Source organism: Phodopus roborovskii, unplaced genomic scaffold (assembly GCF_943737965.1).
Source record: "Phodopus roborovskii unplaced genomic scaffold, PHOROB, whole genome shotgun sequence".
Taxonomy (NCBI): domain Eukaryota; kingdom Metazoa; phylum Chordata; class Mammalia; order Rodentia; family Cricetidae; genus Phodopus; species Phodopus roborovskii.
The window spans coordinates 1,307,299-1,325,165 of record NW_026126433.1 but is presented as its reverse complement, the minus strand read 5'-3'; the positions used below and the strand labels follow the sequence as shown (position 1 = coordinate 1,325,165).

The window sequence follows — 17,867 nt, the reverse complement described above, 5'->3', positions numbered from 1 at the left end:
TTAAAAGGGTGAAATATGCAATTCCTAATGTATAGCATTTCTTAGAGGAAAGAGAAAAAAGACATCCTGCAGACAGTTCTCTCCCCCCCCCCACAGGATTTTGAAGATCATATATTTTAAGTTATGTCACAGTCTAAGGTAATAGCAGCATGTAATGGGGAAGGTATAGTTTAGTAATCAAGGACCGAGAGCACAGAATCCAAGAGTATTTAGTCTCTTACTCACATCCTTCTAACTTCTGCCAATTAACCACTTCAGGCTTCATTTCCTTTCTTATAAATTACTTCTTGGTATTATGGAGAGAGGTGCATAACCACCACAGTTATATGCAGTGGAAGCTAGGTGGCATTATGTAATTATTGCTCATGTTTGATCTACTCCACTCCTTAAATCTGGTGCGATTAGCTTTGCCTTTTGACCTTCTTCTCAGTGTAGAAGGCTTCTTAGAGTAAGTAATGCTCTGTGGTTCTATAATAACCTTCATTTCAAATGAAGGAAAGGTACTTCCCCTTGAGTTAAAGATTTCACTTCTGCTTGTGTGAGATTCTTTGTTCCTTTGGCTTTGAGTCTTCACACATTTGTATTGTGTTGCAGTAGTTAAATAAGGACTCAAGAGAAAGGCAGACACATTGAAATCCTTGCTTCATCACTTACAATATTATCTAAGCAAGTTAGGCACTTTGTAAAGTAAGGTTTTGTAAGGGTAATAATAGTGCCTTGTTCTTCATGCTATTAGCTGGATTAAATGGTTATTCTTTGCAAAATGCTTAGAATGGTATCAGGAGTCTGGAGATTGTCATACCCAGATACTATTTTTTTTACTATCCATCATCATAATCCTACAAGCCTCTTCCCTCTTAACCATACCATATGAACATGATTGAATATGATAGATCTGGGCATGTCTCTTCTAGACACAGAAGTGAAGCCATTTGCTTTGCTCAGTGTTTCTCTTGGGAACTGAGTCTTAAATGTGCACACGGAAGGGTAAAGAAAAAGAGACTTGGGTTCATGATTAGTTTAGGCAGCACCCATTTTGATGTGTACCTTTATGTTATTATGCACAGTATGTTAATACGGGGACATATCTGTATATTTTCTGAATAATTATAACTAAGAAAAATGCTCAAATTACTTTTGCTAGCATAACAAAAATTTAACATGAACATTAAAAACTTAAGTTATTAGAAAAAGTAATGTACTAAAATTTAGTAAGATCAAACTTTGGGTGCTGGAGCCCAGCTAATAAAGTGCTTGTCACAGAAGCACATGAAGCATGAGTTTGATACTCAGAACCAACAACAACAAAAAAATCATTGCTGGACATGGTGATATTTGCTTGCAATCTCAACACTGGGAAGGCAGAGACAGGAAGATTCTTTGACTTGGTGGCGAGCCAGTCTAGCTGAATTTGTCAACTCCGGGCCATCAAGACACCTTGCTTCAGAAAACAAAGTGAATAGCTGTAGTGAAGGACGTCCATCATTTCTAATCTCTAGCTATGTGTGCATATGGACACAAATCAAGAGACCCTGTAGGAATTGCAATTGCATGCAGCCTCATCCAAACATGTCCCTTGAATACGTTCTAAGACCAGTAGGGGTCTTAGAACATGAACAAATACAGTTCTGTAACATGTACAGTAGAAATGTGACTGATGTGTAGAAGAGATTGATAAAATGAAAAGCAATTTCTTCATGTATACATCAGTGGTTTGGAGGAGTAACTGGAGCCTGTGTGTAGTACACACAGGAGGAGTATGAACAGTAGTGCTCTAGCAGAGACTCCTGGAGAATAGTCCTGTCTTCCAGGGGCTGCAAGGACATGGAGGGGGCTATGAACAACTAAGCTGAAAACCTGCTCACTACCACCATCCACTCATTCCATTAACAGCCTATAGATGTATTTATTTGGAATAGCATAAAACATACAAATAGAGGAATTTTCCTTCTTCTACCTTCCGGAAATCCTTTTTACAAAGTGAAGTTTATAGGGATACTTGAAAGATTAGTTGCATTGTTTTCCTCCTCCTTCCATAGCTATTCAAAAATCGGATTCCCATTTTATAAGGGGGAGAAGTACAATAGATGTAGATAAATGCTACCTTGATTTCATAAAAAGGACCTGTCCTTTAGATGTACGTGAGGACATGTCAGACTAATAAAGGAAGGTAGGAGGCTGAGTTGTTCTTGTTCAGTTTTCACCCTTAAGGCTGCAATGCTCTGAGGTGCATTCCTTCTGAACACCTGCTCTCACATGCATCAAGTCTTTTCTTGCACAGTACTATGGGGTTTTACAGACCTGAGCAAGCCCAGCATTAGAGAGAAGCCTGAAGATTGATTGATTTATTTGTTTTAATACAAATATATGCTCAGATGTTGGCACATAAAAATCCTTTTTTTTTTTTTTTTTAATTGTTTTTCAAAGAACTCTGTAACCCTATCTCCTGATGCTGTGTCTGGCCCATTGTAGCCACTCCACAGATCTGCTTTGGGAAGCTCAAGGCAGGACAGAGCTATTGCCTGAAGTGCATGAAGCCAGTCATGAATTTAAATACTGGTTAGAAGGAAGGAAGCTTCACTAGCATTTGAAAATGAAGTAGCTAGTAAGGTTTCAGGCTCTGATTGGTAGGCATTGTTGTCTTTGCAGAATTAGAAGCCCATTTAATGGACGGATGGACAGAAGGAAGGAAGGGCAGGCAGGCTTGTTTATCTTTATCTCCTATTGACAAAGTGAAGAGGTATTGTCAGAAGGAGTCTCTGATAATGAGTTGAGTCTCTGTGCACTGAAACACTGTTGTGCTTCATTTCTGTATTTCTTGTAGACTGCATCCAGAACCAAAAACCAGACATTTCACCCAATTAAAAATCCTCCACAGCTTTCTATAAACTGGGAGATTGCCTAACATGTACAATGGCAGTTATGCCTGTACATTTTTTTTTCACCTGCCTACAACATATCCCCAAGTTCCTGAGGGTCTGCCACCAATATTTCCCAGATGTGTTCATCATCATAGATAGAATAAAATTCAGATGAAATCACAGTCCCTTTCTGTCTTGGTATTCCTGAAGTTGAAGGAAGCAGTCTTTTGGGAGTGGTCTGCCCCTGCTCTGACCATTGTGGAATGTCTCTCTAAATGGGTTGCATGCTTCTGTACAAATTTGCTTACAGTATTCCCTCTGCTGCTCCTTGTCTTCTCGACGTGGTGAACTTCACTTGTGTCTCAAGATGTGAGCTTTCCTATCTATATTCAGACTGCTCCAGTACTATGCCTGTTAACACAATGGTCACGAACTCTGACCTTCTGAAACCATGAGCCTTAAATGTTTTTTTCTTTTATAAGTTGTTGTGACTGTGGCCACAGCAATAGGGGAGAGAGAAAGCGGGGGGGGGAGGGGGGGGAGACAGAAAGAGGAAAGGAGAAAGAGAAGAGAATATGTGGGCGTACATGTGGAGGACAGAGGACAGCTTACAGGAATCAGTTCTCTCCTTCCACTGTATAGGACTCAGGAACCCTCAGACCCTTAGTCTTTACAATAAGCACCTTTTCCTGCTGAGATGGCTGACCTAATTTTGGACTTTTAGAAAAGACAAATAACAGTGAGCTGTGCCTTGAGTTATAAGAAATAAGAAACATCTTTCTCTCACAGATATTTTCCATTATTTTCGAATGTATTCATCTCTAAGAAAAATGCAAACACATACACTCTAATGCTGTGAAGTTAGACTGTGGACTCGAGAGGGCTGCTGACTGAAAGGCTGTAAGTGAAGAGGTTGGAATGAGTTTTCTGAACATACAGTTGTTAAATGATTCAACCAGATTGTGGATGCAGTGTGCCAAATTACAAGTTTAAAGTTCAGTTACATACTCACAAACTTTCAGGAAAATTTTCTGAACTGGAGACCACTTAACATTGAAAATTGAGATGTGTGATTGCATGATATGGGGGAGGGGTATCATTCTAAATAGAGAAATGTGTGTGAAGACAGGGAGGCAGAAAACCCCATGGTGAATTGTGAGCTTGGTATTTACATGCGGTGAGGGCTTCAGCAGGAGAAAAGGAAAGGAACTGCAGATTGAGATTTGGTTAGAAACAGGAAATTTATGTTTTCAATGAAAATAATCACTTTTAGCAGTGATGAATATAAAGAAAAGGGGGAGATAAGGGAAAAAAAAAAAACCAAGACTACAGACAGAAGTGTCCAGCAAGGCAGTTGGTGTTCCAGAAGGCTTTATTGGATTGCTTAACTAAAAGAGCATTTGTTTAGTGGCTCCTATGTGCCGTGGTTGAACAGATGAGTGAATATGGTTTCTGCCATTCCTTTCAGCCTGCAGTGTGTTGGAAATGGCCATAATTAAACACACAAATATACTGAAGGACACAGCAGAAGCCATAATGTCAATAGAGACTTAGGAATAGCATTTAACCACATGTATTCGTCTGCTAGATTTAGAAGAAAAGAGAAGTGACTAGGTTAATACTAAATTTTCTTTGAAACAGCCCAGATCTGTTACCGAGCATTTACTTTCTCCCGTTCTGGAGTTCTCTCGTGACTCATTGGCTACCCTTCTGTATTAGAGGAGTGCAAACATGCACTTTTTCATATTCAGTGAACCCAAGCCAGTGGGTCCTGATTTTTTCACTTTTTGGTTTGGCTTTATTTTGTTTTCAGTTTTTCAAGACAGAGTCTCCACTTGTAGCCCTGGCTGGCATAACTTCACAGCAATCTTCCTGTCTTAGACTTCTGAGTACTAAGATTGATTGTAGATTAAAAACACCATTCTTTTTTCAGAGTACATATTATAATACTTTTAACTACATGCATATTTCTGTACTGGTTAAATTAAATTTGAATGTTTGATAAAATGCAAACTTCAACTATTAAATTTTAGATCCTGTGCAACAGAAATAGAAGCCCTGTAACTGCCACTGGGCTTCACAAAAATACTTGCAATGCTTTGTATTCTTTATGTACGAGTAAGAAACGGAATGAGTATTGTTTTTTAAGGAACATGTTTTCTTTACTGGTCATGTAATGTAAGCTATGTAGGATGTCTTGTAGACCCTTAGTACTGGAGTCTTGAAAGTCCATTTTAAAGGTCATCTGGCTGTGTTAGAGAACCATTGCTTAACATGTACAACAAGGTCCTAGATTCCATCCCCGTACTACAAAAAAAAAATACATACAATCATAATGAATGCATGCATACAAATGAGTACATACAAAAGGTTATGTAGTGATACTGTAATTTCTGGACACAGAAGCAGAATTTCCTCAAGTTATTTACAAAAGTGAGAATTTGGCATATCTAAATAATTTGAGGATGCCTGTCAAATGCACAACACCCCTCTGATTTGTGCCCCTTTATTCTCATATAAAGACACCAAGGCTATTAGAGGTGTACAGACTTACCTAAAAACTTAAATGCAGTTAGGGACAGGGGAGATGAACCAGCAGTTAAAGCAAGCTTGTCTTGTTCTGAGCCCCAGACACCCATGTAAATGCTGGGTTGTTATGATAACCCTCCTGTTACTTCATCTAGTGAGAGTACAGACATGAAATCCCCAGAGAAAGCTGTCTAGCAAAACTAGCCATATCAGCCAGCTCTGGGTTTGAGTGGAAGACCCTTCTTTAATGACTACATACTTGTAAAACACATATGCAGACATGTACATGCACAGTGGAAAAGGAAGAAAATGCAACTTGCCCTGCAATTGTTTTTTAATGCCGTTTGAAAGATGACACTACCGTATTCAGTGTGACTTTACACCTGGAAGAGTTTTCAGTATTAGAAAAGACCTGGCCAGCTTCTTCAACAAGTATCATGCTGATTTCACAGAGTACCCATCACCCTCAATACCCAAAACAGCACTTACTAAAAATAATCTAGGAAGGGTGTTAATTCATTTGTAGTTCTACAGGAAGGAAGGCTCTGAGCTTCCTGCTCTTTTTAAAGCATGACTTTCACTGAAAAGATCAGGCCAGAAAAGTCCTCTCTCTGGCTGTAAACCCAGAGGGTTTCATATATATTCAGCCTTGCATTGCTCTAGAGCAGCCTCAGAGCACAGGTGCATGCTGGGTGATCCAGTGCTAGCCAATGTTTATGCCCTGTCTTTTTTGCTGTGTTGTTGGGTTTTTTTTTTTTTTTTTTTTTTTTTTTTTTTTTTTTTCTTTTTTCATTAGAAAGGAAATTTTAAACTACTAAGGAATTTATGGGGTTTTTTCTAAAAGAAAAGGTTTGGTTTTTTTTTTTTTTTTTTTTTGGTAATAAGACTAGCTTATTTACAAGTATATCCCCAATAACTAAACAAGGTGCAGTCCAAGTTGTTATTTGGGCAACAGAGAAAGACTTATCTTTGTGTTCTCTCTCACTCTCACTGTCTTTCCATTCTTCTCTCTTTTTCCCCCTTCCCCCTCATTTCCACCTGTAATATCAGTTTCAGAGGATCTGACTCCCTCTTCTCCACTTCTTGGACAACTGTACTCACATGTATCCACACAGAAACTGACAATTAAAAGTTAAATCTTTTAAAACGTAACATAAACCTTTAAGTTTTTTTCTGTCCAATGTTTTGCACACACATTTAACAAAAGTCCCATATTCCTGTTATCACTAAGTAGACTGTTTATTATCTCTACACTGGCCACTGACCCACACACATTAGCAGACTGAGCATTAGCATTGTGGGTTAATTGAAAATTAAGTTCTTGCTATGGAATTGAACCAGTTATAGTAGCTGCCACTTGCATTTACAGCCAAATCATAGTAATTGCTCTATGACAGCTTAGAAGTTGTCATCTCTTATGTGATTCTTATGTAAATTCTGAAGCTGCTTAGTCAAAGAAAATAGTCTTTCCAAAGAAAGGAAGAAAATTTGACAGTATCTCTATTGCCATGAAGTTCATTAATTTGTAAATGCTGAGCATCTAACAAATGTAACAATTCCTGTTTTTACATCAGTTTTAGTTTGTTATGAGATGCATAGAATAAACTGAATCTGTTATTGTGCTTGGTTCAATTTATGTGTAAACTTGTAAAACCACTTCTAAACAAGTTAAAGAACATTTCACTTGCACTCACCAAAAAGATTATTTAGCCACTGGCAATCTATCTTTCCTTTTACCAATTGGTATCAACCTTGCTTTGCTTTTTGTTGAGATTAGATTTTTATGATATTTCATGTAAATGTAATCATATAAATAGTATGTGATTTGGGTGGTTAATATTGTCAACTCAACAAGATACAGAGTTGTCCAGAAGACAAACCTCTGGGCATGTTTATGAGAGCTTTTGTAGAGTTGGTTAACTCTTCTCAATTCCTGCTACCAGGACTTTTTTTTTTTTTTTTTTTCAAGACAAATTATAGCAGCAGGATCCTTCATAAAATATTTCCTTCATTATTTGCTTTCAGAATCAGCATGGGTCTTATATCTATTCAAAACAGTTGTAGCCTCATTCTCTCACAGTCTTGTTTCTTTAGCTGTTAAGTTCTTACAAGTGTTTGAAGAACAGACTAGTTCTGTGGTGGAATACTTGTCTAATACATACATGACCCTAGATGTAATATGAAGTACTAGAAGGGCAGAATTGCTCTCAGTATCCTCAATCACTTGATCCTCCCTCCCCCACTCTACTTCCCTCCCTCCCTCCCTCCCTCCCTCCCTCTCTCTCTCTCTCTCTCTCTCTCTCTCTCTCTCTCTCTCTCTCTCTCTCTCTCTAACCATACAGAGTTTCTCTGTGTAACAGCCCTGCTGTCCTTGGTCTTGCTTTGTAGACCAGGCCAGCCTTGTATTCATAAGGGTCTGCCTGCCTTTGCCTCCTTAGTACTAGGATTAAAGGTTGGACCAACACATCTGGCATCAGTTTCTTATTTAAAATATATTGAAATTTCATGTAATCTATAGATAAATTCTAGAACAATTATCTTAGTAATATTGAATATTCTAATCTACAAACATCGTATAGCTATCTAGATCTTTAATTTCTCTCCAAAGTATTCTGTGTTTTTCAGTGAAGAATTCTTTGCTCAGTTTTTTTTTTCCAGATTGAGTTTTATACTGTATTTCAAGTAAGAGAGTTTTTGCTGTTTATTATATAGTAACAATAGTCTTTTTTAAAAATATTAAACTTTTACTGTTTGGTCTTGGTATAGTTTTATACTTTTTTTTAGGAATCACTATATAAACGCATCTTCTGGAGTTTTTTTTTTTTTTTTTTTTTTTTTAATGTAGTTTCACTTTACATGTTCTATACTCCCTCTTTGTTCCTTACTGCTTGCTCTTTTAGAATCTCCAGTATAAGAGATGGTAGATAGCATTCAATATTTCAGTGTTACATATGTTGCTGGCTACAAGTATTCAGTAAGTATACCTTTTGTCATATTGAAGAAGATCACTTCTCTCAGTTTCCTGAGAGTTTAGCATCATGAATAGATCCTGAATTGATTGTCAAGTTCTTTTTTCTTCCCATAGCAAAATTATCAGTTATTCTACTTTTTAAATCAATACAGTGAAGTACTTTGATTAAATTTTAAATATGAACCCAGTCTTTATTTACAGAGATAACTCTTGATTATTTATCCATTTTGTAAATCAGATTGTTTGCCAGTATTTTGAAGATTTGAGGGGGTCTGTATTTATGAATGCCATTTTTCTGTAATTTTCATTCTTCGCCAAGTTTGAGGTTAATAGCCTAACCTTATAAAACAATTTAATAAGTGTGCCTCTTTCTATATTCTGAAATGGTTGTATAATTTTGTTTTATTTTTTATTTTGGTTTTGTTGTTGTTTTATTCTGGGCATTGAAGCTCACTTTCAGTTCACTTAACACAGGACTTACTAAGATGTCCTGACTAGTTTTAAACTTCTGTAATCTTCATGGGCCTTGAGATTTCATTGCTGCCTTGGCTCCCATTGCTGTGATGAGTGGCATTCATCAGAAGAGCAGCTTTAACGTTGTCATTTCTGATTACACGAGCAGTTAAGAGCGATATTTTTAGTCGTTTTGATGGAGGAGTCTGAATTTTTTGAAATATTTAATTTCCAATGCTTTTCATTTCTTGCTAAAAAAAAAATTTGTTTTCTACTTTGTATCATTTGCCTTTGATCTGAAAGCTTCTTGGATTTCTAACATAGATTTCCTGGAACTTTTCTTATTGTTGTTTTTCTTTTATTTGAAAATAACCGTGTTTCTCCTTCATTATTGAAGGCTACTTTTTGTTAGGAATACGATTTTGGGATACATATTTTTGTTTCAGCACTTTAAAAATGTTACTTTCTCGATAACTGCCTGTTGGGGAAATTTTAAGGTCCTTAGTTCTACAGATATTTTTTGTACTAAATTTTCTTTTCCTTCTAGAACTCTGATTATGACATACTAGTCTTTTTTTTTTTATATATTGTTTCAAAGACAACTTTTTATGTAAATTTTATCACTTCATTTTTCTGCTTCCAAGCTTTAGCAGTAGAATGTTCTGCGGTGTTTTTGCATGTGAGTCTTTCTTAACTTCACTTGCTACCTCTTGCTTTCTTTATTCACTATGCTTCAGATCTGTTAGGTTTCTTCCCCGCCATGTGCCACTTGTTTTCCTTTGTACTTGATCTTTTCTGTACCTTGAGTGGTTTTCCCACATCTCTGTAAGGCTATTCAGGTATCTGTATAAATTACCTCCTGAGCAAGGCTTTTCTGATTGTCCCATCCCCATTCCCTCAAAAGACATCCATCTGTTTCCATTTCTTCATTGAGATAAGTCATATACCATAAAATCCATTCATTGAAAACATCTTTATTGCTTCTTATTCATGGGTATATGTGATTGTTACCACATTAGCTTTGCACATGTATGCTTTACACATTTGTTGTTTGTCCTAATACCAAAGCTATCTGGTGAGTAACATGTACTCAGTAAACTTTCTGAGTAAGTTCGTTCATTAGGTCTGGCATAATATATTGGAGGCACTAGCCACCAATAAAATGTTAAAAAAAATTTTGACTGACTAAATTAATCTCTCGACCTATACCTTTATCATAACTGTTCTATTTTTAGGGCTTTCTGAAATAGCAAATAGCATAATGTATTTTTAAGAGTTACTGAAGGAAGTTTTTAAAAGCATGGATATTTTTTTCATGTAATCAGTACAATTCATATCTACACTTCCTTTAATATTACCATTTTCTACTTGGCAGTTGTACAGAAAGAGAGTTTCCCAGAAGTACCGTTTTCCTATCTTCGAAAATAAACTAGACACAGCTTATATCATGAAACAGATTGTAGAGTGGCTAGTACTTTTCTTTGCTAATTGAGGATACTAGTTATGTGGATATTCCTGAAAAAACTAGGTATTTTTCCCTATTTGATATGCATTTGATATGAAATGTCCTGTTCCATCTGTATAGGCTTTAATGAGGCCTGGAAGAATCGACAGGATCATTTACGTGCCCTTACCAGATGCAGCAACAAGAAGGGAAATACTGAATCTGCAGTTCCACTCGATGCCTATCAGTAATGAGGTTGACCTGGATGAACTCGTCCTCCAAACTGACACTTACTCAGGAGCAGAGGTAAGATAATTGCCCAAAATGTACGTGTAGCTCAGAGGTAGAACACATGTTTAGATTGCAAAATGTCCTGGGTTCAACCCGCAAGCATACACCAATACCCCACACTCCCCACATACCCAAAAAGAAAAACAATGGGGTGGAAGGGAAGCAATGGCTCATAAAGAGAAGCTGCTTGCTAGCCCTGTTTTAAATTACTGTAAACAATCACATCTTAAAGCAAGAAACCACTGAGTCACATTACACTAGGTCTCTGCTGAGTCTTATTGTTTGTTATCTGACTCTGAGTTTTCAGACTAGTCTGCAGTGGGAGGAACATTGTACTGGAAGAAGCTCCATTAGACTTCTTGATTCCGTTTTCTAGCTTGTCAGCTAACATAACTTTGCTGAATTTTGGTTCCTTTTGTTAAATTACCAATTAGAAGAGTAGACTAGATTTTTCAACTATTTTCCTATAGATACTAGGATATCATAAACATAAAGTATTTGCAAAGAGATAGTATTGTTATTTTTTTTTTTTTTTATCATTGTGGACACTTTTAACTATTCTACTTTTGATCACAAAAAATTACCTCAAAACAATAAAAGGAACCATCTGCCCTTAGCCATAAAGAACTCTTGGTAATAACTGCAAGACCTCTAAAATCCCAAGATCACTTTTATGTATGGAAGATAAGCATTTTTCCTCTCCTTAGAAAATCTTCCTCAGCCTATTTTTCTTTCAAAATAAAATGCCATGAAGTAATTGTGTAACTTTCTACATATACCAACCCCAATACTGGGAATTGAACCCAGGTCCTCATACATGTTACATGTTAAGCAAAGACTTTACCACTAAACCATAACCACATACACACACACACACACACACACACACACACACACACACACACACACACACTATATCTTATAAAAAGTATATGCCATATACTGTAGCACAGAATTAGCCTCAAAATACCACAGATATGGATTTTACTGGTAATTTAATATTTTAAATAAGAAACTATATATTCTTTTGATTGTGGGACCCTAGTAGGCAGGGTCCCATACTCTGTTTTACCTGCTGTTTTTATCCAACTTCTGTAAAAACCAAAGTGATAAACTCATAATCAGGCAAATTTCCATAGAGTTGTATTAATATCTCATGTAGTCATAGCAAATATCACTGAAATTGTCACATCTGCTTACCACTTTGTCTTACGTACGACTGTGGAAAGCAGCTTAGGAGGCAGTTGGGGTGCACTGACTGCTTAGTCCCATTTGAAAGAGAAGTCTTTATGATCACCTCTTTGGCATGGTCATACAACCAGGGTGAGTGAACATGTAGTTAATATGATGGAGTACTCCAGCATTTCTAAAGTGGGCTTTTCATTTGTGTGTATATCATGTCAAGTTACAAAAAGAGCAAGAAGGAACTATAAATCCTTCATTTGAGCAGGTAGAAGAGTTGTTAGCAGCGTTAATGTGCCTTTTATATTGAACTAATTCTTGATATTCACACTTCAGTACAAAACAGAAATAAATGTTTGTGAGATTTAGTCTGGCTAGAAAGAGAACACTCATTTGATGCCAGCAATTGCACCAGGTAGCAAGTTCTCACATAGTACATGTCTTATTCTATCTAAAATATAAACACATTTATGATCAGTTTTTACATCCAGTTTTCTATAAATTGCCACAGAAAATAGTAGTAATTCCGTTTCCTAGGTTCTATTATGTCCTACAGTACTCAGCCTTTGAGAAGGCCACTCTGACCTCATACTGTATGATTATAACTTTCTGAGGATTGGGAATTTCACATCACAGCTATGCCCTCTTAGCTGAGATATCCATTTCGGAAGAGCCAGGCTTCTTCCACAAATGGATGTTTGGTGGGATGGGAAGGTAGGTTTTCTGTCTGTCTGATTGGTTGGTTAAATTGTTAAACATTTCACAGTCATATTTAAAAAGAAATACTGTTTTTAAGTTTTAAAACTGATTTAAACAGGAAATTTAATAGTCAAAGCTTAAATTTAGACCAAAATGTAAGATCTCATCTTTCTCTCTCTCTCTTTTTTGTCTGTCTTTTCATCAGAGTGACAACAGTGCTACAGTGTTTGAAGGCCAAAATTAGGTTTGATGGTTTTTTTTTTTTTTTTTAAAAATAGTAAAATGCATTTAAGATGATAACTTCAGTCATCTGATACTGCAGACAGTACTTTGTGAACTCTGTTGTGATTGATTTTCTCCTTAGGGTAAGGCCATGTCCTTCAGTACAGAATGTGTTTACAGATGCTTGCTAAATGGGAGGGGGAAAAGAAAAGGTTTAACTTACAGTTGGGAAAAACAAGCTTCCACTTGTCAACAGTGAATGAAATTCACTGAAATGAAATCCAGTGAAATTTGAATTTACATAAGATTATATTTGACTGTTATCAGCCACGTGAGAGGTAGAGATGAGAAAATTCCTGACACTTAAGTTGCATTTTTGAAAATCTTGAAGTGTTGTTAATATTTTCTTTTCATTTCTTTTTTCTTTTTTTTTTTGAAAGTTGGGTGGTGCATCGGGGGTTGAGACAGGGTTTCTCTATATTGCTTTGGAACCTGTCCTGGAACTTTCTCTGTAGACCAGGCTGGCCTCAAACACAGAGTTCTTTTCATTTCCAGTTAAAACAATATAGCTGTGGTTGAAGTAAAGATAATTGTCTTTTAATTACTGGAACTGAACGAGGTTACTTTCAAACAAGTGTCTTTATTTGCCCAGTCAGTGTTGTTTTGTGAAAGCCTTGTCATGAAGCAGACCCTGTAACTCCTGAGACACTATTTTCCCTCCTGGAGAGGACATATTGTAAGCACCAGGAGTATCCTAGAAGTGCTGCTAGCACAGCAGTTCTCAACCTCTGGACCCCTTTGAGGGTTAAATGATGCTTTCACAGGGTTCCCCTAAGACCAGCAAAAAACACAGATATTTATATTACAATTCATAACAGTGGCAAAATTATGGTTATGAAGTAGCAACAAAAATAATTTTGTGGTTGGGAGTCACCACATGAGAAGCTATGTTAAAGGTCACACCATTGGGAAAGTTGAAAATGACTGTGCCAACAGAAGGAAATGGGGAAGTTGTCAGCTGTTTGGGATTCCTCCAGAAGAGTGTGTTTTTTGACTTCTGGCTGTTCTAGTTAATGGGATCGTTTTTCCTTAAGCAGATGAAATTAAGCTTGGGAGGAAGAAAGTATTTTATTCTTGCGTATATGGTTGAGTGTTTTTTTTTTGTTTTGTTTTGTTTTGTTTTTTGTTTGCTTTGATTTTGTTTAAAGTTGTTTTTCAGTCGCCATTTTTTACGAAGTTATTCGTTGTGGCTATTTTTGGAAACCTTTTACTTCTGACATGTAAGCTAGAGTTAACCTCCTTGCTGTTTGTGATAAGAGATGATTTCCTCTGTTTTGGAGAATTACTAGTACTGGCCAACAGTCACTGGTTCTATGGCATTTGGGTTGAATTCATATTGGCATTTAGATGTCACCATCTTTTTAGTAGTTATCTCAATAAAGGGGCAATTGTAAAAATGGTACCCTGAGTTAGAATGGCTACTCAAGGTTTTTTTAGCTTGATTGATGGTGAAAAATTATGAGTGCTTTCTTGGTAGAAGCCACAGACCATGCTGTCAGTCTTAAGTTTTGATTATTCATTTACTTATTTGCTGTAGGGTTTTGGTCCTTTGAGGTAGGATCTTGCTATATAAGCTCTGATTGGCCTGGTCTGGAACTCATTATATAGCCCAGGCTAGCTCCCGGACATAATTCTTCCTTAAATTGTAAGTGTGAGCCATCACTCTGGGTTTGACTTGGTCTTTTCCCAAGCTACAGTTGCCCTCTGTAGGGTGCTGAGCTCCCAGTCCTTCTTTGAGATCATAGGGTTAAAGTGGTGGTTCATGGAATGTTCAGCTGTTAACAGGTTAGGGCACAAACAGTTTTTCACCTTTACCAGATGTGACACTGTGATAAGTCAAGGAGCATCTGTATTTCTGAAAGTCAGGTATCTGTTATTCATTTTGTAAATACTATTGACAGTGAGTGTTTATCAAAATTTTACATATTCAGCTCTCATCAGAGATAATAAAGTGGCAGTGTGGCTTGTGAATGCTGCATGAGTTGACTCTGTCTTTCCCACTGGATGTTATTAACTCTTTGTTCCCTCATGTAGAAAACTTATATGATTGAAAATGTTTTGTGGGTTAAATGGGATAACAAATATAAAAACACCAAGAAGCAAGCCTGGCACCCAGAGGGCTTCCTTTTGCCAATTCTGCTGCTTCTCAGTTTAGTATGTGTATTGACCACTAAAATGTCAAATGATGTTGTTGCTAAGTGGTAGTATATTTTGTGTTGATGCAATAGGTAGATAAACTTTCTGAAAACAATTTGCATCATTCACATCATAGTTTTTTTTTTAAAGCTTTAACATCTTATAAACTTGAACTGTTATCCTTGTTTCAATATTTAAATGATATGTCTTATCTAAAAATTTGTTTTGAAGTTTCCATACCTACTTGACATGGGTGGGATCCTCAGTGGGCCTCATTAATTCAAGAAGGTTTTGTTCACCATTGGATGAACTGTGGTAGCTGCCAAAAGGAGAGTTTCTTTTTGTTTCACTAATGTTCCTGTTAGCATCTTTCCCATAGTGTGAAAATAGGAACAGTTAACTGCCAGTTGGAATATCTGAAGTCTTCTGTAGTAGCACCGCTTATCACACTAAGTCAACATTTATGCATTTACTGTTCATCTGACCAGTCTGCCTAAAACACATCTAGACTGAAACAAAAATTGAGCATTAGGATAGGAATGCCTTTGTGTATCTCAGGCTCTCCATTGTGTTAGTAGAAAGCAGCTGACTTCAGAGCCCATCTCCACAAATGTGCAAAACACATCACTGCAGCAACCCTCAGCCCTCTAAGTCTTTCCCTGGCCCTGGAAAAGAACCCTGTGAAGATAGACTCCCATGACCAACTAGCTTTCCATTCACATTTGAGATCTTTAATCCTCTCTGCTTTTCCTGGAGCTTTTGTCCTAAAACTTAACACCAGAATAGAAGTGTTCTTTCCTTGCTTGGTCTACTAACGTCACTAGTGTGTATGTCTTTAGAGCATTGTGAGCACCTGCTCCAGAGTGGCCTTTCCTCTAAGCTGTTGTACTTCTGTTTCTCTTTGACTTTTACACTCCTAGCTGATTGTTCATAGCCGTGCATGAGCTGCTACCTCATCTCCGCTGGACTCTGGGCAGAGGCTAGGTCTATACTTCTTGGTGTAAATGATTCTTACCTCATTTCCCAACCAAAAATACTGGTTGGCTTCATCACTCATTAAAATGGTTTGTCTTTTCTCACACATTATCTGAGTACCCTGACTCCATGTAAGCAATCTAAAGAGATGGCTCATTGGTTAAGAGCACTGGCTGTACTAACAGAAGACTCAGGTTCAGTTGCCAGCACCCACATGGCAGCTCACTACTGTCTATAACTTCAGTTCCAGGGCATCTGACACCCTCATACAGACATATATGCAGGTAAAACACCAATGCACAAAAAATAAATAAATCTTTAAAAAAAAAGAACCAGAGCTAAGCAAAAGCAGCAAAAAATTAGATCTTGCCTTCCTTTTGAAAGACTCATGACCTCTTCATCCCTCGTCCTCAACAGAAGAGTCCTCTGCAGCTGTTTGGTTCCCTTTTGGCCTCTAAGCATTAGCTGAAGTTTTGCCTGTTACTGTGATAGCAATAACAAACCAAACCTAAATGAAATGGATTTACTATGAATTTATATTTCTCTTTCTAGTAATTGTCTTTACTTTTTTTAAAATCTTTCAAAAAATGTACAACCTATTTGAAGTAGAGAATCTATGTATTTTAATTCATTTATTTAATTTCCCAAGTATTTTGAATAATATTTGCAGTATAGAGAAAAAAGAATATAAAACTAAACTCTGTACTGACACATGTCTGTGGCCATATCACATGATGTGCACAGTGAATGCTATAGAAGGAAAGAAGGGGGACTCAAGCTGGGAATAAAAGGGACAGTTGATGCCCAATGGGAACATTTGATATGATTCCTACTGTCAGTTTCTAATGTTTCCTTCAGTGATTCTAGCAGATAGAAGGCAGAGATACATGAAAGCATAGTGCTGCTAACAGTCTAAGTTGAACACAAATGGAAGATAGAATTATATGCAAGGAGTAGATGTGTCAGACAAAGTGGGTCAGACTTAGAAGTGAACTTAGATGTAGTCTGCCTGGTGGAGGGCCTTGGGGAAATGTGGTGAGTATTATTGGATGTATGTTACTGTTAGACTGGTAGCATAAGTAGCTAGCTGACCAAGCATCTTTATGTAAATATAGGGGTTGTTTTGTTTGTTTGGTTTGGTTTTCTTTTGGTGACACTTCCTTAAAAAACAAGAAGCTTACCTATCACTTAGCACGCTTAGTGTATTTCAATTCTTTTCACCCCTTAGCTCACTCCTTTGTGTAAGCACAGCATTCATGTGTGGAGAATCCTGTCCTTTTTGTCCTGTTCAACTTTATGTCAGTCATATTACTGAGCACACTACCTTGTATAAAAATTGATAGGTGTTCATTAAACAGACAGGTTTATACTTTATATTTTAGGTGGATAAACTGCACTCTGTGGCTTTAAGAGTTGCCTTCTTATCCCTTGGAGGTAAAGAAGTCATAAACATTAGCACCTCAAACCTACCATATAGTTTGCCAATGGATTACCAGATTATTATAGAGCATATGTGTAGAATGGGTATAGATCACAATTTTGAGTATAAGTCCTAGGGCAAAGGCTTTATTTGCAGCCTTAATATAAAAGAATTATAAAAGCATCCTACAGATCAGGATGGCAGCACTTCAGTGTATTTGCATACTGAAGGTATATATATGTCAGAGTGACTTTCAGCTAGCTCCCCTCCCCTCCTCACTCTTTTGTCATACTTTATTATGATCTACATGTTAAGCAAACAAACATGGTAAAAAATTAAGGCCCATCTTAGCTGTTATCTATGAGTTTAACTAAATCATTTCTTCTAAGACTCACTTTTCATCTTTTAATAAGGAGAGTGTAATGTCTGTTTGATCTATTTTAGTGTTAAAAAATATGATTCATGATTGTTATAGATCATCATTTTTAAGATACTTTTGGAATCCAGTGCTCTAAATACTTCTGGTGGGGTTTACAGATCTCTATTATGGCACAAGAGGAGTGAAAGCCTCAAGATTTCAGTGAAAGTCTCCTTAGGAGACTTAAGCACTGCTACACTAAGGAG

The 17,867-nt window shown here is 36.9% G+C and overlaps 1 protein-coding gene across 3 annotated transcripts in view; it reads left to right on the top strand.

Annotated features, from left to right (window-relative positions):
- Spata5 (spermatogenesis associated 5) overlaps positions 1–17,867 on the top strand; it is a 163,457-nt gene that overhangs the window by 100,155 nt on the left and 45,435 nt on the right. For 2 of the 3 annotated variants that reach the window (XM_051185784.1, XM_051185783.1), the window contains exon 15: positions 10,400–10,564. In XM_051185784.1, coding sequence (XP_051041741.1) covers positions 10,400–10,564 — 165 coding nt within the window. Of the gene's footprint in view, positions 1–10,399; positions 10,565–12,635; positions 12,675–17,867 lie in introns of all 3 variants that reach the window. The other variant, XM_051185785.1, reaches the window with a different exon arrangement.